The sequence below is a fragment of the Pagrus major genome, chromosome 11 (assembly GCF_040436345.1).
Source record: "Pagrus major chromosome 11, Pma_NU_1.0".
Lineage (NCBI taxonomy): Eukaryota > Metazoa > Chordata > Actinopteri > Spariformes > Sparidae > Pagrus > Pagrus major.
In genome coordinates, this window is record NC_133225.1 from 7,632,589 (window position 1) to 7,653,031 (window position 20,443).

At 39.6% G+C, this 20,443-nt stretch overlaps 2 protein-coding genes across 4 annotated transcripts in view; one reads left to right on the plus strand and one right to left on the minus strand.

Moving 5' to 3' along the window:
• The window catches only part of LOC141005444 (cyclin-dependent kinase-like 5), a 46,296-nt gene extending 42,450 nt beyond the window's left edge, over window positions 1-3,846 (minus strand). The window contains exons 1-2 of one of the 2 annotated variants that reach the window (XM_073477299.1): window positions 3,678-3,846; window positions 468-689 (exon numbers count right to left, since the gene is read on the minus strand). In XM_073477299.1, the coding sequence (XP_073333400.1) occupies window positions 468-531 (64 nt within the window). In that variant the 5' untranslated portion in view covers window positions 532-689; window positions 3,678-3,846. The remainder of the gene's footprint in view (window positions 1-467; window positions 690-3,677) is intronic. The other variant, XM_073477298.1, reaches the window with a different exon arrangement.
• Window positions 3,847-7,944: 4,098 nt separating this feature from the next.
• On the plus strand, window positions 7,945-19,765 carry LOC141005445 (sex comb on midleg-like protein 2). 2 transcript variants are annotated; one of them, XM_073477302.1, is made up of 15 exons: window positions 7,945-8,029; window positions 9,987-10,089; window positions 11,000-11,050; window positions 11,294-11,364; window positions 11,815-12,049; window positions 12,399-12,487; window positions 12,597-12,840; window positions 15,172-15,437; window positions 15,534-15,627; window positions 15,718-15,921; window positions 16,024-16,185; window positions 16,699-16,827; window positions 17,438-17,659; window positions 17,750-17,913; window positions 18,081-19,765. In XM_073477302.1, exons 2-15 carry the CDS (start codon window positions 10,068-10,070, stop codon window positions 18,204-18,206), a joined length of 2,079 nt encoding a protein of 692 aa, XP_073333403.1. In that variant the 5' UTR covers window positions 7,945-8,029; window positions 9,987-10,067; the 3' UTR covers window positions 18,207-19,765. The 2 variants fall into 2 exon arrangements, with proteins under 2 accessions (XP_073333403.1, XP_073333401.1); XM_073477300.1 differs by having other exon boundaries at window positions 7,965-8,029; window positions 11,000-11,074.
• The last annotated feature ends 678 nt before the right edge of the window (window positions 19,766-20,443 follow it).

Consider the following 20,443-nt stretch of genomic DNA (forward strand, 5'->3'; position numbering starts at 1 on the left):
GAAAGAAAAACCATGAGAAGCATTTTGGAAGAAATTTAAGTGTCAAATCAGCCTCTCCCCACTGTGTTTTACAATGAAACTAAATCCCCCAAACCACCTCTTCATTTCTACCATAACAACACAAGAGCATGAATTCTAGTCACAGTACCTAGCTTCAGGTTTTCCATGTTAGAATTCTTCACGATGATTAAATATTTTTAAAAATGTCCTTGACCTTGTTGAGTTGTACAATCATGAACAGACCAGGCTTTTAACAGCCTTGTTCCACAGGCAAATTGGATACAAACAATCAAATGATTGCTCACTGAAAAGCCCTACAACGAATCTGTGAGTGTGCTACCTCACATGAAAAGCTGTGGCTGAAGACTAGACTAGACTAATAGTCACTGTTGCAATGAAATGTACAGAATGTACTTTTATATTTCACATCATTACATTTTGCAGTGGTATAAAATGACAACGCTCACCTTCACCCACGATCCCAAGGACTTCAAATTTATTCATTACATCACCGATGTCAAGGATCTTCATGAAGTCAAAAGGTATGTTGCGTGAGGCACATGGAGCTCAGGCGGAGGGGATCCAGCTACAGGATGGCAAGAGGCGGCCAGCTGTTGGCTCCCGAGGGGCGTGTGCCAGATGTGAGCCATAATATCCGACACATGCCTTCGCCAGGGGCTCACTTTTACCTGCACAAAAACGCACCGAGTCATATATATAGACAATATATATATGCTTTACCTTTTAAAGTGAATCTGTCACATGCCAAAATCAGAAATGGATTCACCAGTGTTGGGACGGTTACTTCTGAAATGTAATAGGTTACAGATTAGAATTGCATTGTATTTTTTAAATCTTTTTTAAATAGATTATCTCATACCAGTATTTTGTATTTTATGTTGATATATCTGATGAACAAGTATTTGTAATTTGTGACAAGATACTTTTTTTTAAAGTATTTGTGCCCATTTGAGATTGTTGGTTAATTCATTTATAATCTGTAAAATGTTTAACAGCAATTCATTGATAAATGAACAATCATTAACATCCCTATTACAGATAAGTAGTTACCCTGTTAAAAATGTAATAAGTAATGCAATTATTTTAATAACTACTTAATGTAACTTATTACATTTGATTACTTTTTGATGTCTTTCCTTACAGATGTTTTAAACTGGGCAATAAAGCATTTTGATATTGACAGCATTTTCACCTCTGTTACGTTGTACAGAAAGACTTCTTTTCTGATTTCATCGGAAAAATATTGTCGAATTTCGAGCACTGAAAGGCGTTCATCGTGTGTGACATCATGGCCGTCTGCCTTGACATGGTCGGCTGGTCGCAAGCATGGTAGACTCAGGCTGCCCAGAGCAATGTGCACTGATTTGATTGGCAGACGAGAGGCTGTGCAAATTCAAACAAGAAAAGACACAGAACTGGTACTCTACAGCTCTGTCTTCTCGAATTAAAGGGGCAATCCAGAGATTCAATATCGGGCTTCCATTTGTTGAGGGATTTTGAAGATTAAAACAAAAAACAGTCAAAATCAGAGCATCTGATGCTGAGATATCCTGACTTTTAATCCCCATAATGGGTTTCTTCAAAAATGCTGTAGCCCACAAATCCCAGAAGGCAATTTATCTTATCATCCTTCAAGCACCATGCCCCAAGTTTATGACACCGGTTTTCTGTCAAGTATTTGAAGTCTCAAGCCTTACAATATCAAAAGATATTGAAAACTCTCTCCTTCCAGGCTGAGTAGACCGATTAAATTCTGGCAGATATTCAGCATTTTTTCGATTATCAGTGTTGTTTGTCTCCGATTGCTGATAACATTTTTAAAATGCACTTCTTTGGCTCTGATGCAGCATCCTCTCTTTGCTTGTAGTCACCACTATGCGGTCACACTCAATGTCCCACCCACTATCTGATTGGTTACACATTACAAGTAATGGCCGATAAACACTGAATAATGTGAATCTGCAAAGTAACTCGTAGCTAAAGTTGTCAAGTAAATGTAGTGGGGTGGAAGTATAAAGAAGCAGAAACTGGAAATACTTGAGTAACGTTTCTCAAAATTGTTCATTTGAAATGTAAAATTTTGACACCAAGATTTTCATTTTTCCTTCAAATGTATCAGTTCCAAATATCGATTATAATGATTACAAATAATCAGTATTACAAAAAACAATATTGGTCATTCCCTTCTGAGTAGTACTCTGAATCAGTAAACAGATCTAAAATCAGTGCTCCTTTAACATAAATAAGTAAATACTAAGGTGTCATGTTTCTTACATAGTTTGCTCTACCTTATGAAAATGATGGATAAAGATACCACGAATCAGTGCCAAAGCTCTGGCTGTAATCCTACCTTTTCTGGAGAGTGAAACAGTACCACATAATCTCGATATGCGATCAAAGCATCTCCTCTGGTATCCACACACTCTTTTACTCTTATTGAATCAGATAAGACTCCAGATACCAAGGACTTGCGTAGCCTACTCACACTCCCAGTCTCCTACGGTGCTGTGGGCACAGGAGCTGCTCATCAGTATGCAAAACCTCAGCACCAAAATAAACTCTGTCTCCCAGAGCACTAAACACCGCTGTGTGGTCTATTACTCCCCTATCTTACTCAGCCGAGCGCCGTCAACACAGGTGAACTGATGGCAACTGTCGGTAAACTTGAGGAGTATGATACAAGCTTAAACATTAACGCTGATGGCTACAGAGAAAATGCCTCTGGTCAGATGAGTGTGTTAATGTGCTTCCTCCATCTCCTCCTCATTTCACAGCCTACATGCAATGGCATGCAGCCTTTTTGTTTTTCGAGGGGCAGATTTTTTTTAAGCCAGCTACTCTCCAGGCCCAGACCTAGAAGGCTAATATGATCAGGAATGCAGTGTGCATTGCTGTGTGGATCATATATTTTGTCTCTATCAACAGAATGACTCATGCGTGGTAATGGACTGGAGTCTGTGAAATCTAAAACACGGCACCTTGAAACCTCCTCTTATGATCAACGCGCTATCATTATTTTCTGAATTGGGTTTATGATCATAAAAATTAGGAACATTAGAAAAGATTTTTTTTGCAAAAACATGGGATCCAGCTTACAAACGTCACTGCCATTTGAGGTAAGTGGAGTACACATTTCTGGGCACTACACAAAATGAAAACAGCAACAGCAACAACAACAACAACCAGCAAACACTTACATTTATGTAAAAAAAAAAAAATGACTCATTGTGATAAAACATGAGAAAAATAATTGCCTTCACATAAATATCTGCAATGCAATTGTCCTGTAACTTCTCATGGCAGCAGCCAACACACATGCGAGGGCGAAAAATGTTGCTCTAAAATGATTGTTTTTAACACAGACCCTGGCGAGGCTGTGCTGTGTGAGTGTGTGAGTGTGTGTGTGTGTGTCAGCTACGACTGCCCACAGATTGAATGTAGCTCCCACATTTTCAATGCAGAGCAGCAATAAATCCAACAAGTCAAACATATGGCTACACTCAACACAACTTAGTGCAAATAGTCTCACATTGACAGTGTTTCTAGCGCGGACCGGACTCCGCTTAGTTACGGTAATAATTAAGCTAACATAGTTGCCTTCTGATTCTACAAAACACACGAAATTAGCTTAAAAAAAAACAACAACAAAAACAAACCTCAAGCTTTGGTAACGTCTCTTTTCACGGGAGCCCGGTGAAGATATTCACATGATACGTGAAAGCTCACACTTCTTATCTTTATAATCAGAAAATAAACTACTCACTCAGTCTCTGTTTGGGGGGGAAAAAATGATGGAACCGGGCCGATATATCCACCCACCAACGGAGATATTTTCATTGCAGCAGGCAGCTACAGTAACTGGATCGTGCGGTTGACAAGCTGCAAGCAAGATCACCAGGCAACAGCTCGAGTGACGTGACAGCCAGCCAATGAGAACGCTCGGAGCGCTTGTTTATTCCAACGCCCCCTTCGTTTGGGCCAATCAGAGAGCGGAACGGCAATCAGGGGGAAGAAAGCTGTGTTGCGGTCTGAGGGTGTTTCGTATGAGGTGGGATATTATTGTTCTAATTTCTCAATTACATAATTCACAGGCTCACACCCTGCTTTCAGCGTGATAGCATAGTTTACCTCAAGGCCACGTCAAAGCACTCACACAAGCAAACTTCACATTGCAAAGATGATGTGAAGCAAATAAAAAAAATAACTGGACTGGAAACATTTAAAAATCTGCCTTGCTCAGAGGTAGCATGTTGCAATTTACACCTCGCCATTGGCTACAGGTTGCTGTGGGAGGAGTTCATGATTTTATATTTATTTATTTATTTATTTATTTATTACTTTTTCCTTGCAATTTTTCTGCTTTCTCTGCATAAAATGTGCAATAAAAGAAGAGACTGGAAGCTAAAAGTGCCCCCCCTGACAACAATGTTTGTCCAGTGTGCAGATGATTTCACACATGATAAACCTACAGATGCTCAAAATCATTTTCTCCAGCTCATGAGTTTGATTTGATTTGATTTGATGACGTGAAAGTACAGCCCAGATTTAACAGCTAAAAATGAACTCTCATGAAATGTTTTTCTCTGTTAAGTAGGGCTTACACCAATTACACCAAATATCTACTGAACTAGTGCAAATGCCGTAAATGCCATAAAACTCTGTGATTATAAATGTGATTTTTCGCCAATAACGATCATATTTTTCCCACATTATCATCATGGATGGGTAGATAATGAAAAGCTGTAGCCTTCACCTCAATCTTGAACAATTTCAAAGGATCACAAAGGAGAATAGAAAAGAAAAGTGCTCATATGGGTCATCTTGTGTGTATCTTTATCCATGACACCAACCTCATTCAGACCAAATAAGAGCTATTGACATTCAAAACACTCTTTGGATCTATACAGCTTTTTCCATGATTGTGGAACATGAACGTGAAACCATGCTGCCACCCACAGGATGAACCAGATACTGAATAAATTAACTGTATTGTTTAGTGGTTTCCTCATCGATTGCACATATTTGATGGAGGGGGAGTTAATCATTCATTGTTAATTTCATTGGTAAACATCATGCGCTCCCTGGAACCACCACTGATAATGCAAGAGCAGCTGGATCTGGATCAGCTGGACATCTTCATCAAATTGGCTTTTATAACAACTATGAAGTACTGCTGAGTTCTTCAAACATCTGTTTATCTGATGAATGCTGTAACGTATGGAAAGTTTGTTTGTGTATTTAATTGTCTTGCCGCAAGCATGTGTTGGTGAATGTAAAGGTAACATCAATTAAAATGTTAACAACACAATAATAACTCTGATCACAATAACAATAGAGCCATCGTCTCATGAATATATCCTTATAATGTTTGTTTTTTTCAGAACGATAATGAGACGACCTATCCGAGAGCACTCGTTGCAGCTCAAACATCTGCTGTAAGCATGTGGTAAAATACATACTCTCTGAGAAGATGTAGTGTGATGAGGAAAACCTGAAAAAGGTCATACTTCCATCATTCCTCACAGGACATGCGTAGTAAGCAAGCCTTTGTTAAGAAGAAGAGTGGTTATGAAAGGTCAGATCAGGTGTCGGTTTTATAAGCCGAATGACTAAAATCTGTGTTCCACATTTCAACCAATTTTGTGTTGTCATTGCTTTTGTGCCAGGTTAGTAATCCTCTATTATATGTCATGGCACTCACATGTGGGGGAGCAGTGAGGTTACAAACTGCTTTGTCAAAAGGAAATCGCACTGAAAACTAATTGGCTTGTTTTTCACATTTTACTTGAGAGTAAATGTCAAGTATTCCTTCTACCTTGTATGAAAAGCTGACATATATGGAGTAAAAAATCTATAAATTGTGTTTAGTCTTGTTTGCCTGGGGGTTATTGTATTGGATACGACACTGTAGTTTTGTTTTGGAATGTGTTATTGATTTGCTGGATATCAGTCGCCTCATTCTCTGTATAGTTCTGCTCGTGCCTGTGATGCAGATCGTTAAATAAGTACAGTATGAGCTCATGTAGGAAAAGTTAGATGCCTTTTGAATATCTGCATCAAACTCCAGCTTTCACACTGATTTGGCAGAGAACAAACTAACTGAGGAGGATTATACTGCTTAATTATAAGGATGAGAAAGTCTCAACACTGGCTGTAGAGTGAGCTACAGTATGTCAAAGAAAGAATGTTTTCCTATTGAAAGCTGGAGATTAATCTCACCAAACACCTCTGCACTCGTACTAAATGTTACTAGGAAAATATAGGCTTTTTGCTAAATAAATAAATAAATAAATAAAATCAAGCACCTTATCCATGAACTTATTTTAGACTAGTTGCAATATCATATATGTGTGTTTATCTATTTGTTAATGACATGTTAATGTTTTATATATCAAAAACATAACTTAAAAGCCTACTTGAGCATTGATGATGATTTTGTCATGATTAAGACAAAATATCAATAAAATACTTTAAAAAATAAAAAGAACTCTATAACAAGTAAAAGAAGGCTACTGCAATTATAATGTTACTTAAGTAAAATTATAGAATTATAATCAGCAAAACTACTGAAAATGTTAAAAATAAAAGTACTAAAAGCAGAAAGTGGCCCCTGTAAATGCTAATATATTATTTAGGATATAGGATTCTGTACCAAATTATTGAATTATAATTAATGATGCATTTATGTGTAAGTAGAATTTTACTTACTTACTTAGACGAAATCTATGAAGAAAAAAAATCTCATATTTTATGAGACGATCAGAATATTATTTAGAAAGGTAACTACTGTATATATGCCACATAAATATAACTGAGCAAAAAACAACATTTCCTTCTGAATTGTACGGGACTAGAAGTTTGAATTAGCATAAAATGGTGAACGTACAAGTTTCTTAAATATGCGGGGCTACTGAAGTATAGTACAAAGAACTTAAATGTGTTTGAAGTCATTTTAAAATAAAATGACTGCCTTATTTTCTCCCATCATAGTCATATAGTCGCTTTTATTGAATTTATATTAAATTGCTTTAGGTAGGCCACATCCGGAGGTGTGACCTGTGCTGAGCCCTGTTTGAATAGTGACTAATTCTGCTTGATATTATTAGAAACATCAACACATTGTAGGGAAATTGTGGGTGGGGGAAAACACAGGAAACTCCAAACTGACGTGGGACAGTGAATCATGTGGTGAAGTACCTGGTGGCATACAAGGGGAAATGACACCAACTTTCACAGAAACTGTAATTGTTTTTTGGGGGGCTTTGTTCTAATCAAGCTACACTTCTTTCTATTATCTTACCCTGAATTTTCCAAATGTTACATCAGTTTGAGGGTTTAACGTTTTAATATTTCATTATCTGTTTTGTTTAACTCTAGTTTATCATTCTAATATGGATAATCAAGTTATCTCGTCTTCTGTATCAAGTAAACACAGCTATTCTGTTTAATACAATTTGTTTATGTATTTGTTTTATTGTATTGATGCTATATTTCAGTGGTAGGGTTTTTTCTGGTCCCTTGAATCTCTTTTTTAAATTGCAGAAATGTTCCTGAGTTATTATAGTTTTAAAAAATATATCACAATTTATTTTTTGGGGTTGTTTTTTATGTTTTTTTCTGACATTGAGCATTTTGGATCCGTTTTAAACCACAGCAGGAGACTCATGAGAAAAAGACCTTGTAAAGATGAGAGAAAGTAAAGATGGTTGACTCGTGTTACTTTCTCGAGTCCAAAATTCACAGCCCGAGCACTCCGGACGCTGATTGGATAAAATAAGAAAACCTTTCCCCGATTGGCCGCAAGCGTGAGTATCAAGCGCATTGATTGGCTCACTCGCTCCGAACGCCCAGTCTCCTCTCGCTGTTTTTGTAGGCCCGCGCTCGCTGTTGCAATACTATCTTCGGCATAAATTACATGCGTGTAAGCATACACTACATTCGTGAAAAAAATGGCAGCTGACGATTAGAGAAAAGTGTGTAGATCTTCACTCGAAAAAAAACGGCACTTGTAAGTTTTTTCTTCACACTAAATAATAGAGAGTTTCGGCAGCGTGTCGGATAAAAGCTAAACGACCCCGCTTCTTTGTGAATATCCGCGATAATAAGGAAGAAACTGCTCTCAGAGGGTTAACGTTAACGCTAAGGTTAGCCAACCTAGTTATTAGCCAGCAGTGGTGGCTGCTAGCAAATCAGTTGTCAACATTGGGTCCGGACTATTACCTGGAACCGTACAGCGTCCGAGAGCAAATATACAATGTTTAGGATAATAACTACCTTTTATGTGACGTTTTATCCGAAGTAAATTGACGTTATACCCATCTCGGTATTTAGCTAGCTGTTATCAGCTAAGTTAACATTTAAAGGCTGATGTGAGGTGACATAACCAGCCAGCTAACAGTTAACGTTGATAAGGTAATGTTAGCTTAAGGGCAGGTGAGGAAAACATTTCAAAGTGTGCAGATAAATCTCCACCGGGGAAAAAAAAAAAAAAAAAAAGCAACATCTTCACTAAGTTACGATGTTAAGTGTTGTACAAGTGTAACGTGAACGCGAGCTTCATCATAATAACGTTAGTCATCCAAAATGGCTCATTTCGCCTTTAGTGTTGATGAGTAAAGCCCGTGTTGTTACTGTAAACGGTCACTTGTCGTTGAAGACACGCAGTCCTGTTTTTTTTTCTTCGTCTTACACCCCCAAGATGAAGCTAGGAGGGGTGTTTTTATCATCTTCTCACCCGAGCCAGTAGCACTTATTCACCAGTGTCTCGCCCACGAACTTTGTAGGTGACATATCGGCACTTGGAATAAGTGAAATTGTGGAAATTGTACAGTAAGTTATAAATACAGAGTCACATGGGCTGTCCCAGACTGTACACCACAGGCCCCGTCGCTACAGTGTTGAACCACATGAGAAAACCCACCATGTTACAGCCTTCCTGTCTCTGTGGGAGTGTCCATTACTGGAAGACCACACTTCTGTATATGTGTAGAGATGCTTTCAGCTTTTGATATAGTTTACTTTATAAAAAAAAAAGTCAGTTTTTCCATTGCTAGTAGTAGCTCAGTTACCTTGAGGTGTCATGTGGCTCCAGCTGCAGGTTGTTTTCACTTTTACTTCTTTTTTTTTTGCTTCTAGATCAAATTATAGTGAGTCAGTATCTGCCTAGCATAGCAGCACCTGTTGTTATTTTGTATAAAATAAACAAAATATTTTAGAACAAGTAATAACAAGTTACAGTTAGTTACAAGTGAGAACACCTGCCTATATTATTATTAGTATATTCCCATAGTCATTTTATGTTGTCCACATCTGTAGTTATATACACTAGTGCTAAAATACCTAGCTGATGATTAGACCAACAGAAGAGTAATTGATCATTTACAATGTTGAAAATCATCATTGTACAACATCAGAGCCCAACCAGTACTCAATTTTTGGGGTTGATGCCGATACCAATATTAGGGAGTAAAGAAAAGTTTTCATATCAGTGCATAAGGGACAACAACATATACGCCAATACTGAAACATGTGTATGTTTATTAGCCAGGATCAGCCGATAATATTAGCTAACTGATAAATCGGTCGTGCTCTGTAAAACATTTAATTTACTAAGTGATAATAACTGAGAGATGAATTGAAAACCATCATTAGTTGCAGCCTTACTGTGTAGTATAACCGTTGCCTAGCATGTTACGAAAACGGTACAAACTATTTAAAAAGACAGCCTGAGTATATTATGCTGCAAGAAGCTATAGTCATATAAAAACACTGCTGATTTCAACACGTTTCCCTAAAAGTCATGCATTGCACACTAAAGCCCTTGTTTTTTAATATATGAAAAGTGAATGAATGACATTGCAATTGTGCCTCATATGAATGAACTAATGAATCTCCTTGGAACTCCTCTGTGCGCATTTCTTTGTGTTGTATTTTGAGTGAAATATTTTTGCCCTCTATATTTGTAGAGCAAAACTACAGAGACACAGAAGTAACTCGGTCACCAGTGGTCGTCATCGTAGAAGTGTCACCACTGGTCATCAGCCACCATGGGAAAAACTCAGCTAAAAGGCAAGAAGACGTCATTTTACTGTGCTGAATAAAGACAGCGTTCGTGACTTTGAAGGTTCTTTCTTTTGGGAAATTTGCTCTGTATTACAGAGTAGATGTGCTCGTGCTTTGTTTGATGAATCTTAAAGTAAAAATACCTTTTCTGAAGGTTTCTTAAAGACTTTGTTAATGGGGAATTTTGAACCTCAGTAGCAATCATGTCATTATTATGTCATTATCCCAAATTACTTTCTATTTAAAGGCCCTGCATACCAACACAGGTGTTTCACTTATTCTGTCTGATTATAGAGCTCCACTCAGGTTGAGCTGTGCAAAGTTATTCAGGGAACATGACGTCCTCAACATGTACGGTGTGTGTTAGTGACAAAGATGTGTATTTTCCACACAGTCTTTGGGAGGAGATCTAATCAAGCACAAGAAGTGAAAACACCTGTGTGGGTGTACAATGGGACTGTGACAGCATACAGCTTCATTTGTGCCATTCAATTGCCCTCAAGAGGTTACTGAAGGCATTCCAGATTTCTTAATTAGATATTTTTAGTGTCATCTGCTGTGATGGTGCTCGAGGCTTCAGTACAGTATTTCGCAGATTGGTGTCATACATTCCAGTAGTTAATTCAGAGTTTGACATTTATAACCAGTTTTTCAGACTCTTATTTCTGACTCACATAAAGTATGCAAATGTGAAAAGTTATTACAGGCTTATTATAACTGTGAAAAATGTTCAGTGTTCAAAAGTTGTTTGGACAAAGTTTTTGAGGAAGGGCCGTGATGAGATGTAATGTTTGAAAAGAAGGTATTGCACAGATAAATTCATTCAAGCTGTATTTTACTTGTATTAATATCTTTAAGAACATTTTTGTATTTTCATACATTTATGAAATTATCTTTTTATGATGTTCATTTTTAGATCAGAAAGATGGCAAAAAGGAGAAACCTGGACGGACAGTTCCAATAACAGGTACAACCCCTGCGACACCTAAAGGTGACCCTAACCTTATGTGATTTTTTTGGTATGGTGTTTGCCTTGAGTTGTGGGTCATATTCGCTTTTTAATAAGTTTGGTTGGATGCAGGAGGAGCTGTGTTGGGTGTGTTCATTATCAGAAGAGGCCTAAAGTAATCTATTAAAGATTTAATAGGTTGCATTTAACAGCAGTTTTTACATTTCAAAACCTTTTCCTTTTTATGATTTTGTCCTTTAGATGCATTCAGCTGGGAAGAATATCTAAAAGAGACATCATCCATACCAGCTCCTGCAAGCTGTTTTCGTCAGGTATGTGATTCAGGATTTTGGAGGTGCTTAGTATTTACTAGTGACCAGTTGCATAAAGACAGAGTCTAAGACTTAAATATATATTTTAAGTAATTGGATAAGAATTGCAGAGCTTGTGTCTTGGATAAAACGGTTGAAGTTGAGCTAAATTTGTCCTAGAAGTACTGAGTGTTACTTGGACAACTATGGTTCTGTGAATTGCTGCCAGTAGTACAAACTGGATTTGTCCCATCACTCAAAAGTTCTGCATTTATGATTTTGAATGCAACACTGACCTCCTGAAAGTATACAACCACACAGAAGCACACTTTTATTTCCTCTACAATTAGCAAACATTTACCAAATCCTATTACACATAATTAACAGTTGACGTTATCCAGGAATAATTCTTTGTTTGCGATGTATTTGAGTGGTGTTTACAGTACCACCACATTTTCCCATCATCTGCAGGCTAGAGTCCCACCCTCCAACGACTTCAAGGTGGGAATGAAACTCGAAGCCCATGACCCACGTAATTCCACATCAGTTTGTATCGCCACAGTGATGGGTTTAACTGGGGTCCGCCTGCGTCTCCGCCTGGACGGAAGTGACAACAGCAATGACTTCTGGAGGCTGGTCGACTCTTCTGATATCCAGCCGATCGGCACCTGTGAAAAGAACGGAGACATGCTGCAGCCACCACTGGGTGAGGAAGTGAGGCGAGGTGGCATGAAGGCACATTGTTGTTGACACTTAAACTCATTACAGGACCGTAAAGCAAATATCTTAATCTTCACTCGTTAGTTGAGATTCATCAGAAATGATTTTTTTAATTCACAATAAGACTTGTTTTGTATGTTTGTCCTGTTAAACATAATTTTCTAGTGAATAATTGGTCTTAAAAAATGCAAATTGAGTGCAGTGAGTGCCGTATTTATCTGCCAAAATTATACTGAAAGAAAACCAGAAATAAAAAAAAACCCTGTGTGGTAAGAAAACTGAATTTTTGTGTTCTGAATGATCTTTTCCCACTGTCATTACATTTTCTCCTCCAGGATTTCGGATGAACGCCTCCTCATGGCCCATGTTTCTGTTGAGAACCTTAAATGGAGCAGAGATGGCACCAGCAACAGCCTTTAAAAAGGTACGTAATGCTTCAGAATGCTTGGAAAAGTTTGGTTATTCAAATCGTGTCATGCCATCTTATTAGCATTTATTCAAATGTTGTAATGAGGATTATACATGCGTTCCAGGAACCTCTGAGGCCCACCCAGAACAACTTTAAGCCCGGCATGAAGCTGGAGGCCGTGGACAAGAAGAACCCATACCTCATCTGCCCTGCCACCATAGGAGAGGTGAAGGGTGAAGAGGTCTTTATCATGTTCGATGGGTGGCGGGGTGCCTTCGATTACTGGTGCAAGTATGACTCCCGGGACATCTTCCCTGTGGGCTGGTGTGCCCTCACCAAGCACAGCCTACAGTCACCAGGCAACAGTGGTAAGTGTTGACCTCTAGGTGGCAGCACTACGCTGCACACACAGTGAGGTTCTAGGCAGATGATGTTGTTTGTAATCAATATTTCGTTCGAACATTAATCATCTGGCCTTGTTGCTTCATCCGGCAGAGTAAAATATACACAGCCTAATTCTTAACAGGTTCTGGATATCGAGTAAAAGAAAGCATGGATTCTCCATTGTGATCTACATTAACACATCTCCCAAACGTAGAGTCTGAATTGCGAAGTTTTTGTATTTGAAGAGAGATGGACATGAATAGTGTGATGTTTGTGGCTTCAGAGGTTTTTGGTGATTCTGCAGCTGTGCTGAAAGTGACTGTTTTCAGAAATTAGTATTTCCCTGGTTAAGTAAAACTTTCCTATGCACCACGTTGTGTCTTTTCACACACAACATGGTCGTTCAGGATAGATGAGGATTTATTTTCTTCAGTGCTCCTGAATCCTGACTGTGGCTGCTCTTGGCAGAAAGTTTGGTTGCCTAGTACCAAGTTTACTACGTTGTTTTCAACATGTTCCTCTTCACAAAGGATGAGCACTGGGCCAGCAGTCATTGGAGACGTGCTGTGTGTTGCACGTGAAGCTCCTCCGATACACCGTATAGTGTCCTTTTGAAGTGTTGTGTTTCCCTGTGTTTGGCTGGGGGGCGTGGAACAGGCAGGATTAAGAATAGGAAGGGAGAGATGGAGGAGGATTTATGTTGTTCACATCACACCTGTTTACGTAGAAAGACATATATTTACATACAAATTCTCACGCTAGTCTTTGGCTTTTGCTCAGCTCTGTTTGACTGTGGATGGAGAGGATTATTTTATCAACCACAAAACACAGGGAAAAATAACAAACTGCTTTTGCTGCATCCCTACTTTAGTTCCTTTTTTTAAATGTGTGAGCTCTTATACACCCTTGAAAAGTTGAGAGGGCATATGAATAACACACACACACACACACACGCACACCCTCTCCCTTTGCCTCCCTCATCTCATACTGATAAGGCAGCTCTCTGACTCCTCCGTCATTTTGTGCTTAGTTTTGAGCTTTAGAGGAAGATTTATTTGACTCTGTGTGGGAATCTCAAGTACACACAGAAAGTGAATAATATTATTTACCAGCTGAGTAAATGGGCTGTTGCTTTGTGGGTATGTGTTAGTTTAAATGTTTTTTCCTTCCAGCTCGGTGAGTTACACTTTTACTCTGTTTCAGGTCTTGGCTATAAGCATTTGTGTGATTTGTAGAAGGAACCAGCATTCACAATGCATACATTATTAAAATAATTAATAATGTTCATTCTTTTTTAGTTTGCACACGTGTTGTGTTTTAAGAATATGTTTATTAGCTAGCAGACAGAATGCATTGTAGTTCTTTAATAGTAGATAGTGTTGTTGTTGTTGTTGTTGTCATACTAAACAAATTGGGGCCATTATTATTTGAGGGTTTTGCAACTAGTCTGTATAATAGCTTGTGCAGAAGGGCTTACTGCAAACTAGTTGTTGTAATACAACTGCTGAAGTTATTAAATGTACTACAATGACCTTCAGCTGTTTATGTAACAGTCTGTGTTTCATACTGATACCTCTATATGACCTACATAAGCAATCAAGACCATCAGCAAGAAGATTTGCTTTTTTTATTAAGTTATGATAGTTATTCTTAACACCGTATCTGGGTTGGATAAGTCATAAAATTAGAAATATTTTTTTATGACGGAGTGCTGAGGATGAATTGAGGAGTCTCACTTTCTGAGGAAAGAAGCTGCCCTGTAGTCTGGTGGTACATTACAGCACATAAAGTTTACTTTGTTTGACCATTGGCATCTATTGTCCAAAGGGGCTGCCTGAATTTAAAAAAAGAGCGAGAAAGTTTCTTGCTCTAGCTTTAAGAATCCGTTCAATACAAGGCCACGCCAGAACAGTTAAGCACAGAGCACTTCAGAAAACAGTTTTATGGAACTGTATGACATAAATTGGAGCACTTCTCTGCTATTTCCAGTAATGAGATGACCCTTTCCAAACCCAGATTGGCAGCAGACTGTCTCTGTGTCTCTTTACTTTGACTTTAATCTGAGCCACCAACAGCGGCACACTGGTGGTCACTGGGTCAACAGATAATGACACACACTTAGTGTCTCTAATCAGCCACCAGAGACTCTGTGGTGATTGGATAAGTTGCAAACCATTACTCATTGTTATAATGCTTTCTTTGGACAGGCTCATATAGCTGTTGCACAATCTGTGGAATTGACAGGCCACTGTCAACGCTGTGCCAACACAGTGTTTCTTTATTTTTTATATCCATGTCTGTGTTTTTCATTCTAGTCACCCTGCCAAAGAACCTGCAGATTCTCCCCGTGTCACCCTCCAAACCCAACAGGCGCTCCATGCAGTCCCCCTACAGACTCCCCAACCCGCTGCCCCCTCTGCCCGTCAGGAAGGGCGTAAGAGGCCGTCGACCCAAAAGCGAGACCCTTGCTCTGCTCAAAGCTGTGGCAGAGGCAGCGGCTGCCCAAAACGGAACTGTACCTGAAAACACAGAGCTGGTACCCCGGCCCCACAAGAAGAGAGGCCCCAAACCTGGAAGCAAGGTGAAACTCAAACTCTGAGAAGTTAAAACATGGGATGAATACCCTTTACTGCCACATTCTTTATGTTAAAGTGTGTCTGCAAATGAATTTTTTCAGAGAAAGTCCAAGATTCTCCAGAACCCGGCACAGCTACCCAGCATCCAGGTTCCACAGGAGAGTCCTCCCAGCCTCAACTCTGTTGTTTCAACAGGTAACGATTAATGCTTATTTGTTTTGCACCAACTTAAAGCTCTCATAGAAGATCTAATCTGGTCACTGTTTCTCTTGTGTGTTGTTTCAGTGTGTGTGTACGTGAACAAGCATGGAAACTGTGGCCTCCACCTGGACAGGAAGCAGATGCAGCATCTGCCAGACCACTTTGGACCGGGGCCAGTGAACGCTGTGCTCCAGCAGGTGGTCCAGTCATGTATAGACTGCGCATACCAGCCTAAAGTCCTGCTCAGTGCTCTGCAGACTCATTCAGGAGGAGGGGAGATTGTCAGAGGTAGACACACACAGACAAAAAAAGTTATTGGAAGCATCTTAGCTCTGAAATACTAATTGAGACAGAAGTATGACCAATATAACATGCTGTCTTTCATCCCAGTGAGAACAGACGGTGGAGTTCGTGTGGTCAAACTACCAGCAGCCTCCAGTGCTTCTTTTGTGCTGCGGTTCTTAGAGACCATGTGTCGTCACCTGCAATGTGACAACCTGTTCAGCAGCCAGCCGTTCAGCCACTACACTGCCTATGACAGGACCAAGTCAGGTAAACGCTGCACTCAGTGACAGATGACATACTTGTTTCCTCAATGAAACATTTATTTTTTTTAAGTGATGTTTTGTATCTCTTGTGGGAGCTAAAGATCTTAAAGGTCCCATATTTTCAGGTCCATTTTTTATTTATGGTGTCTACTAGAAAGTGTTTACATGTTTTAATGTAACATTATTATCAGGCCTGTGCAACCATCGTCTATCATGTTTTGTCATCAGCTCTGATTGTGTTTTTGCAACAACAGCCGTGCTCACAGAAGTCCTGACTGCTTGTTTGAAGGCACAGTTTCTCAATATAGGCTGTTCGCATTTTCACAGTGAATTAAAGAGTTTTGATTTATATGGCACCTGGACCTTCTTTATAATCAAAAAAGACATGGAAGCCTCACTTTCTACAAAGTGGGACTTTTAATATTATGGGCTTCATTACACATCTGTTTTTCTTTGTGTTATAGTGTTTATAGTGTGTATGACTGTTTGCTAAAAGCCATTTTCTTCCTTGTTTCAGTGAAAGAAGAGGCATTGGACGCTCCATCTCTGGCTCGGGGGAGTAAACGGAGTCTGTCTGGAGTCTCCCCGCCATATGCAGCCCCTCTGTCACCTAAACATTTACGTACTGAAGCTCATCCATCAGAAGGTAAAGCTCCTTAATTAATGTTTTGCTTATTGTAATCCATCAGAGTAATGACTGCACATCTGACTAAGGACTTTTCATTTTTCAGACTAATCTGTCTGTGCTGGAGACTTCAAGCACTCACTTCTGTGTCAAATGCTTTAGTGCATCTTAACCTTTACACTGCCTCCATTTCCAGCAAGTGTGCTTTTTAGATGTTAATTAATCCCGTCACACTTTATACCAGCAGCAGATCCAACATCAGCAGCTATACTCTATGCCTATTGGATGCAGCCTAACTGTTAATCTCTAGACCATGGTTGCCCAAAGTGAGGCCCACAAGCCAAAGTTGGCCTGCCATAAGGTTGAATTTGGCCCAACACACATTTCAAGTGTGAAAAAAAAGTTGTTTTTTTTTATTATGAGACACATTTTTAGCAAGAAGTCAGTTGATCAAGGGAACTTGGGATCCTAGTACCATTTTGCATCTTAACAATACAACACAACAGATGCCTGCTTTCGGCCCGTGGCCCACCATTTAGTCTCAATTTTTGGCCCTCCAATGGGAAGGAAATTAGGCTCACCTGTTTTAAAGAATCACATCTGAATGTCGGTTGTGTTTCTCTCCTTCCAGCAGAGACCCTGCCCCATGAAGAGAATGGCCTCATAAAGGAGCAGCGCTACATGGACTCAGCGTCCAACTCCATGAACCCTCGACCACAAACAGTGCGCAGTTCCTCAGAGTACCACTCCGCGGCCAGCAGCCTCTACCACCCTGGAAACAGCACGCCCATGCGCCGCCTCTCTTCAAACCCAGCAGAGCTTAGCTCCACACAGCCTCTCAGACGAGTTGAAGGTACAGTAAGAATCTGTCGAACTGAATGTGTTTTAAATTCGTCATTTGTGCCTCACGTGCTCAATGTGTTTGTGTGTTTGTGTTTGGTAGCAGCCAGCTCCACCACAGGTCCTGAGGCGATAGGGTCTGAGCGGGACAGTTTGCTGCTGCCCAGTAAAAACCCCTCCTCCTGGTCCATTGAAGAGGTGATGCAGTTTGTGAGGGACGCTGACCCCACAGCGTTAGCTCCCCATGCTGAACTGTTCAGGAAACATGTAAGCTAACTTTTACTATTTCATAATGTGGGACAGATGGCTTAAAATTTTTATTCCAAAGCCGCAAGTTGTTTTCTCAGTCTGTTACTAACTTTGGCTGCTGTAAATCATTTGTTTCCCTACATGGTATTTTAATATAATGAGTCCTTTTTTTTTTGTTTCAACAGGAAATTGATGGGAAAGCTCTGATGCTGCTACGGAGCGACATGATCATGAAGTACATGGGTCTGAAACTGGGGCCTGCACTGAAGCTATGCCATCACATAGAGAGGCTGAAACAAGGCAAACTGTAAGAGGAGCCGGGGCAGCCCTGTTCCCTGCCAGACCCACGAGCAATAAGCGCTGAGAGAGCCAGCGGTCGAACACTGACTCATGGGGCACGCAAGGGCGACATGTTACTCTAGACTCAACCTCCAGGGACTGAATAGATGTTACAACTTCATCCTGACTTCTAGAGTGGAGAAAGTGTGCCGTGCATTGCTGACACATTACCTCATCCCCTCATCAGTGAAGAAGAAGCTGTTCGAGTCTAACAAGGCGCTATTTGACTTTCTGAAATCCCAAAGGAAAAGAATCCCTGTAGTGTTTACATCGCATAGCACATGTGCACACGTGGACACATTTTTTTACGGAGATGAAATCTTTTGATCCTGGTTTTGGATCCCCAAAGATGGAGAATGTTTCTTCTTATATAATGTTTTTTATTATTGTTGAATTTCCAGTTAATAAGGAAGGGTTGATATACTGAAAACAAACAAAAAAAAAACCCATCAAATGTTCTTCCCCATGCCCTTCAAGAGGATTTGGATGCCCTCTCGTCTGTGCTGTTGTATAGCTGTTTTACTCTTCACATGTATGCCTCAAGTATGGGTGTATCCGCCTGCCCGGAGAATGCTAAAGTCAGCGCATTCCATTTCGTTCACACAACGCTCGACGTATTTCTTTGCTTGAACGTCACGTTAGGGATCATGTTGTTTTCTGACATTTTGATTGAACTTTTTCCACGAGTGTCCTGCAGGATCATCATCTGCTGTGTGACATTATGTATTATTGTGTCTTAGCGGGCCCTACGCTGCCTCCCACTGGTCCACACGCAGTTCATATCAGTGTCAAACTGAATCCCAAGCTCCGACTCCACTGAGAAGTTCTTGGTTTATCAATTTCAACGGACAGATCGTGAAGACAGTGCAAATCCGATATTTTCTAAGGGCTTTCTATGTTTAGTTTTGATGTAATATTTTTTATCGGTCATAATAATCATGTAAGCTCGTCCACCTGTGACCTCAGTGTTGTCACTCTCGACCGTTCCGATCACTGTTAGCAATGAAAACAGATGTGTACAGTTTTATGGGTTTAACCATGAATATCAGCGACAGAATGTACATTTTGTAGAAACTTAATATTTTAAGGAAATCATATACATAAGTTAGAAATGTGAAGATAAAGGGGATGGGGACGTGGTGAATATTTCACAGTGGGTTCCATTCTGCTTTTTAATACTTAACACTGCGCTTTTAGTTCCAATACTCCCAGTAATAGACTCTGCCTTGCTTTACCTACGACATTTCTCAGGTTTATGTGGTCTTTGTTAGTACAAGCTTTTGTAGCATACTGTTTATAATATACTTAACAGAATTTTCCTGTTATTCCCTTCCTTGATTTAAAAGACTTGTGCCATATGATATTCAACACAGGATCGAAGTACTGTTGAGTTTCCCTGTCTTGCATCTTCTTTTTAAGTACTTGAAAAATATGTCACTTGTCCATTATGTCACACCAGATAAACAATATGTGTTTATGATGTTGTGTATTTCCTTTTTTTTTTTGTTAAAATAAACCTACCAAAAACAAACAGATGCACATGTGTTGTTACTGATTACAACAAACTATTTAGACTGAGGAGGTATCTGCACGGAGGTGAAGAGGGTTGCTAAAGGATAAGTTCACCCAAAAATGGAAATTCCAACTGTCTACTCAACCTCCAATGAGAATGGAAAGTCAGGTGAACTTTTGTAGTGCAGAAAACATTTAAAACATCAAAAAAAACCCAACAGGCTTCATACAGCGTGTCCAGTGGAACCCAATTCTCTGGAGGCCCTGAGATCTGAAATTATTTTGAAAGGATTAGGGTTATTTACATCCTTTTTAAAGCCAAAATCTTCACTGTATCTGCTAAGTTAAAAGCAGTGGAGTGGGTGCACAAGCTCGACTACACATCGAGGGTGTAAATAACAATCATCTAAATTTAACAATAACATCTTTTAAATCAATTTGGAATCTTGGGGCTCCCAGAGACTTAGATTACACCAATTACACCACTTCAAATTTTCATTTTTGGGTGAACTTATCCTTTAATCTTATCCTTCCTTTGTCCTATGGCACTAAGAGGTTTTTTTTTGGAGAACTAGATATGATACACATGCTCGCCAGTTTTTAAACAACAGTTAAATTTGCTGTGAGGGCTGCTCTTTCAGGGACGCTGCTGGACCCTGTTGCCACACCCAAAACCAGTATTTGATTTGTGATTTTT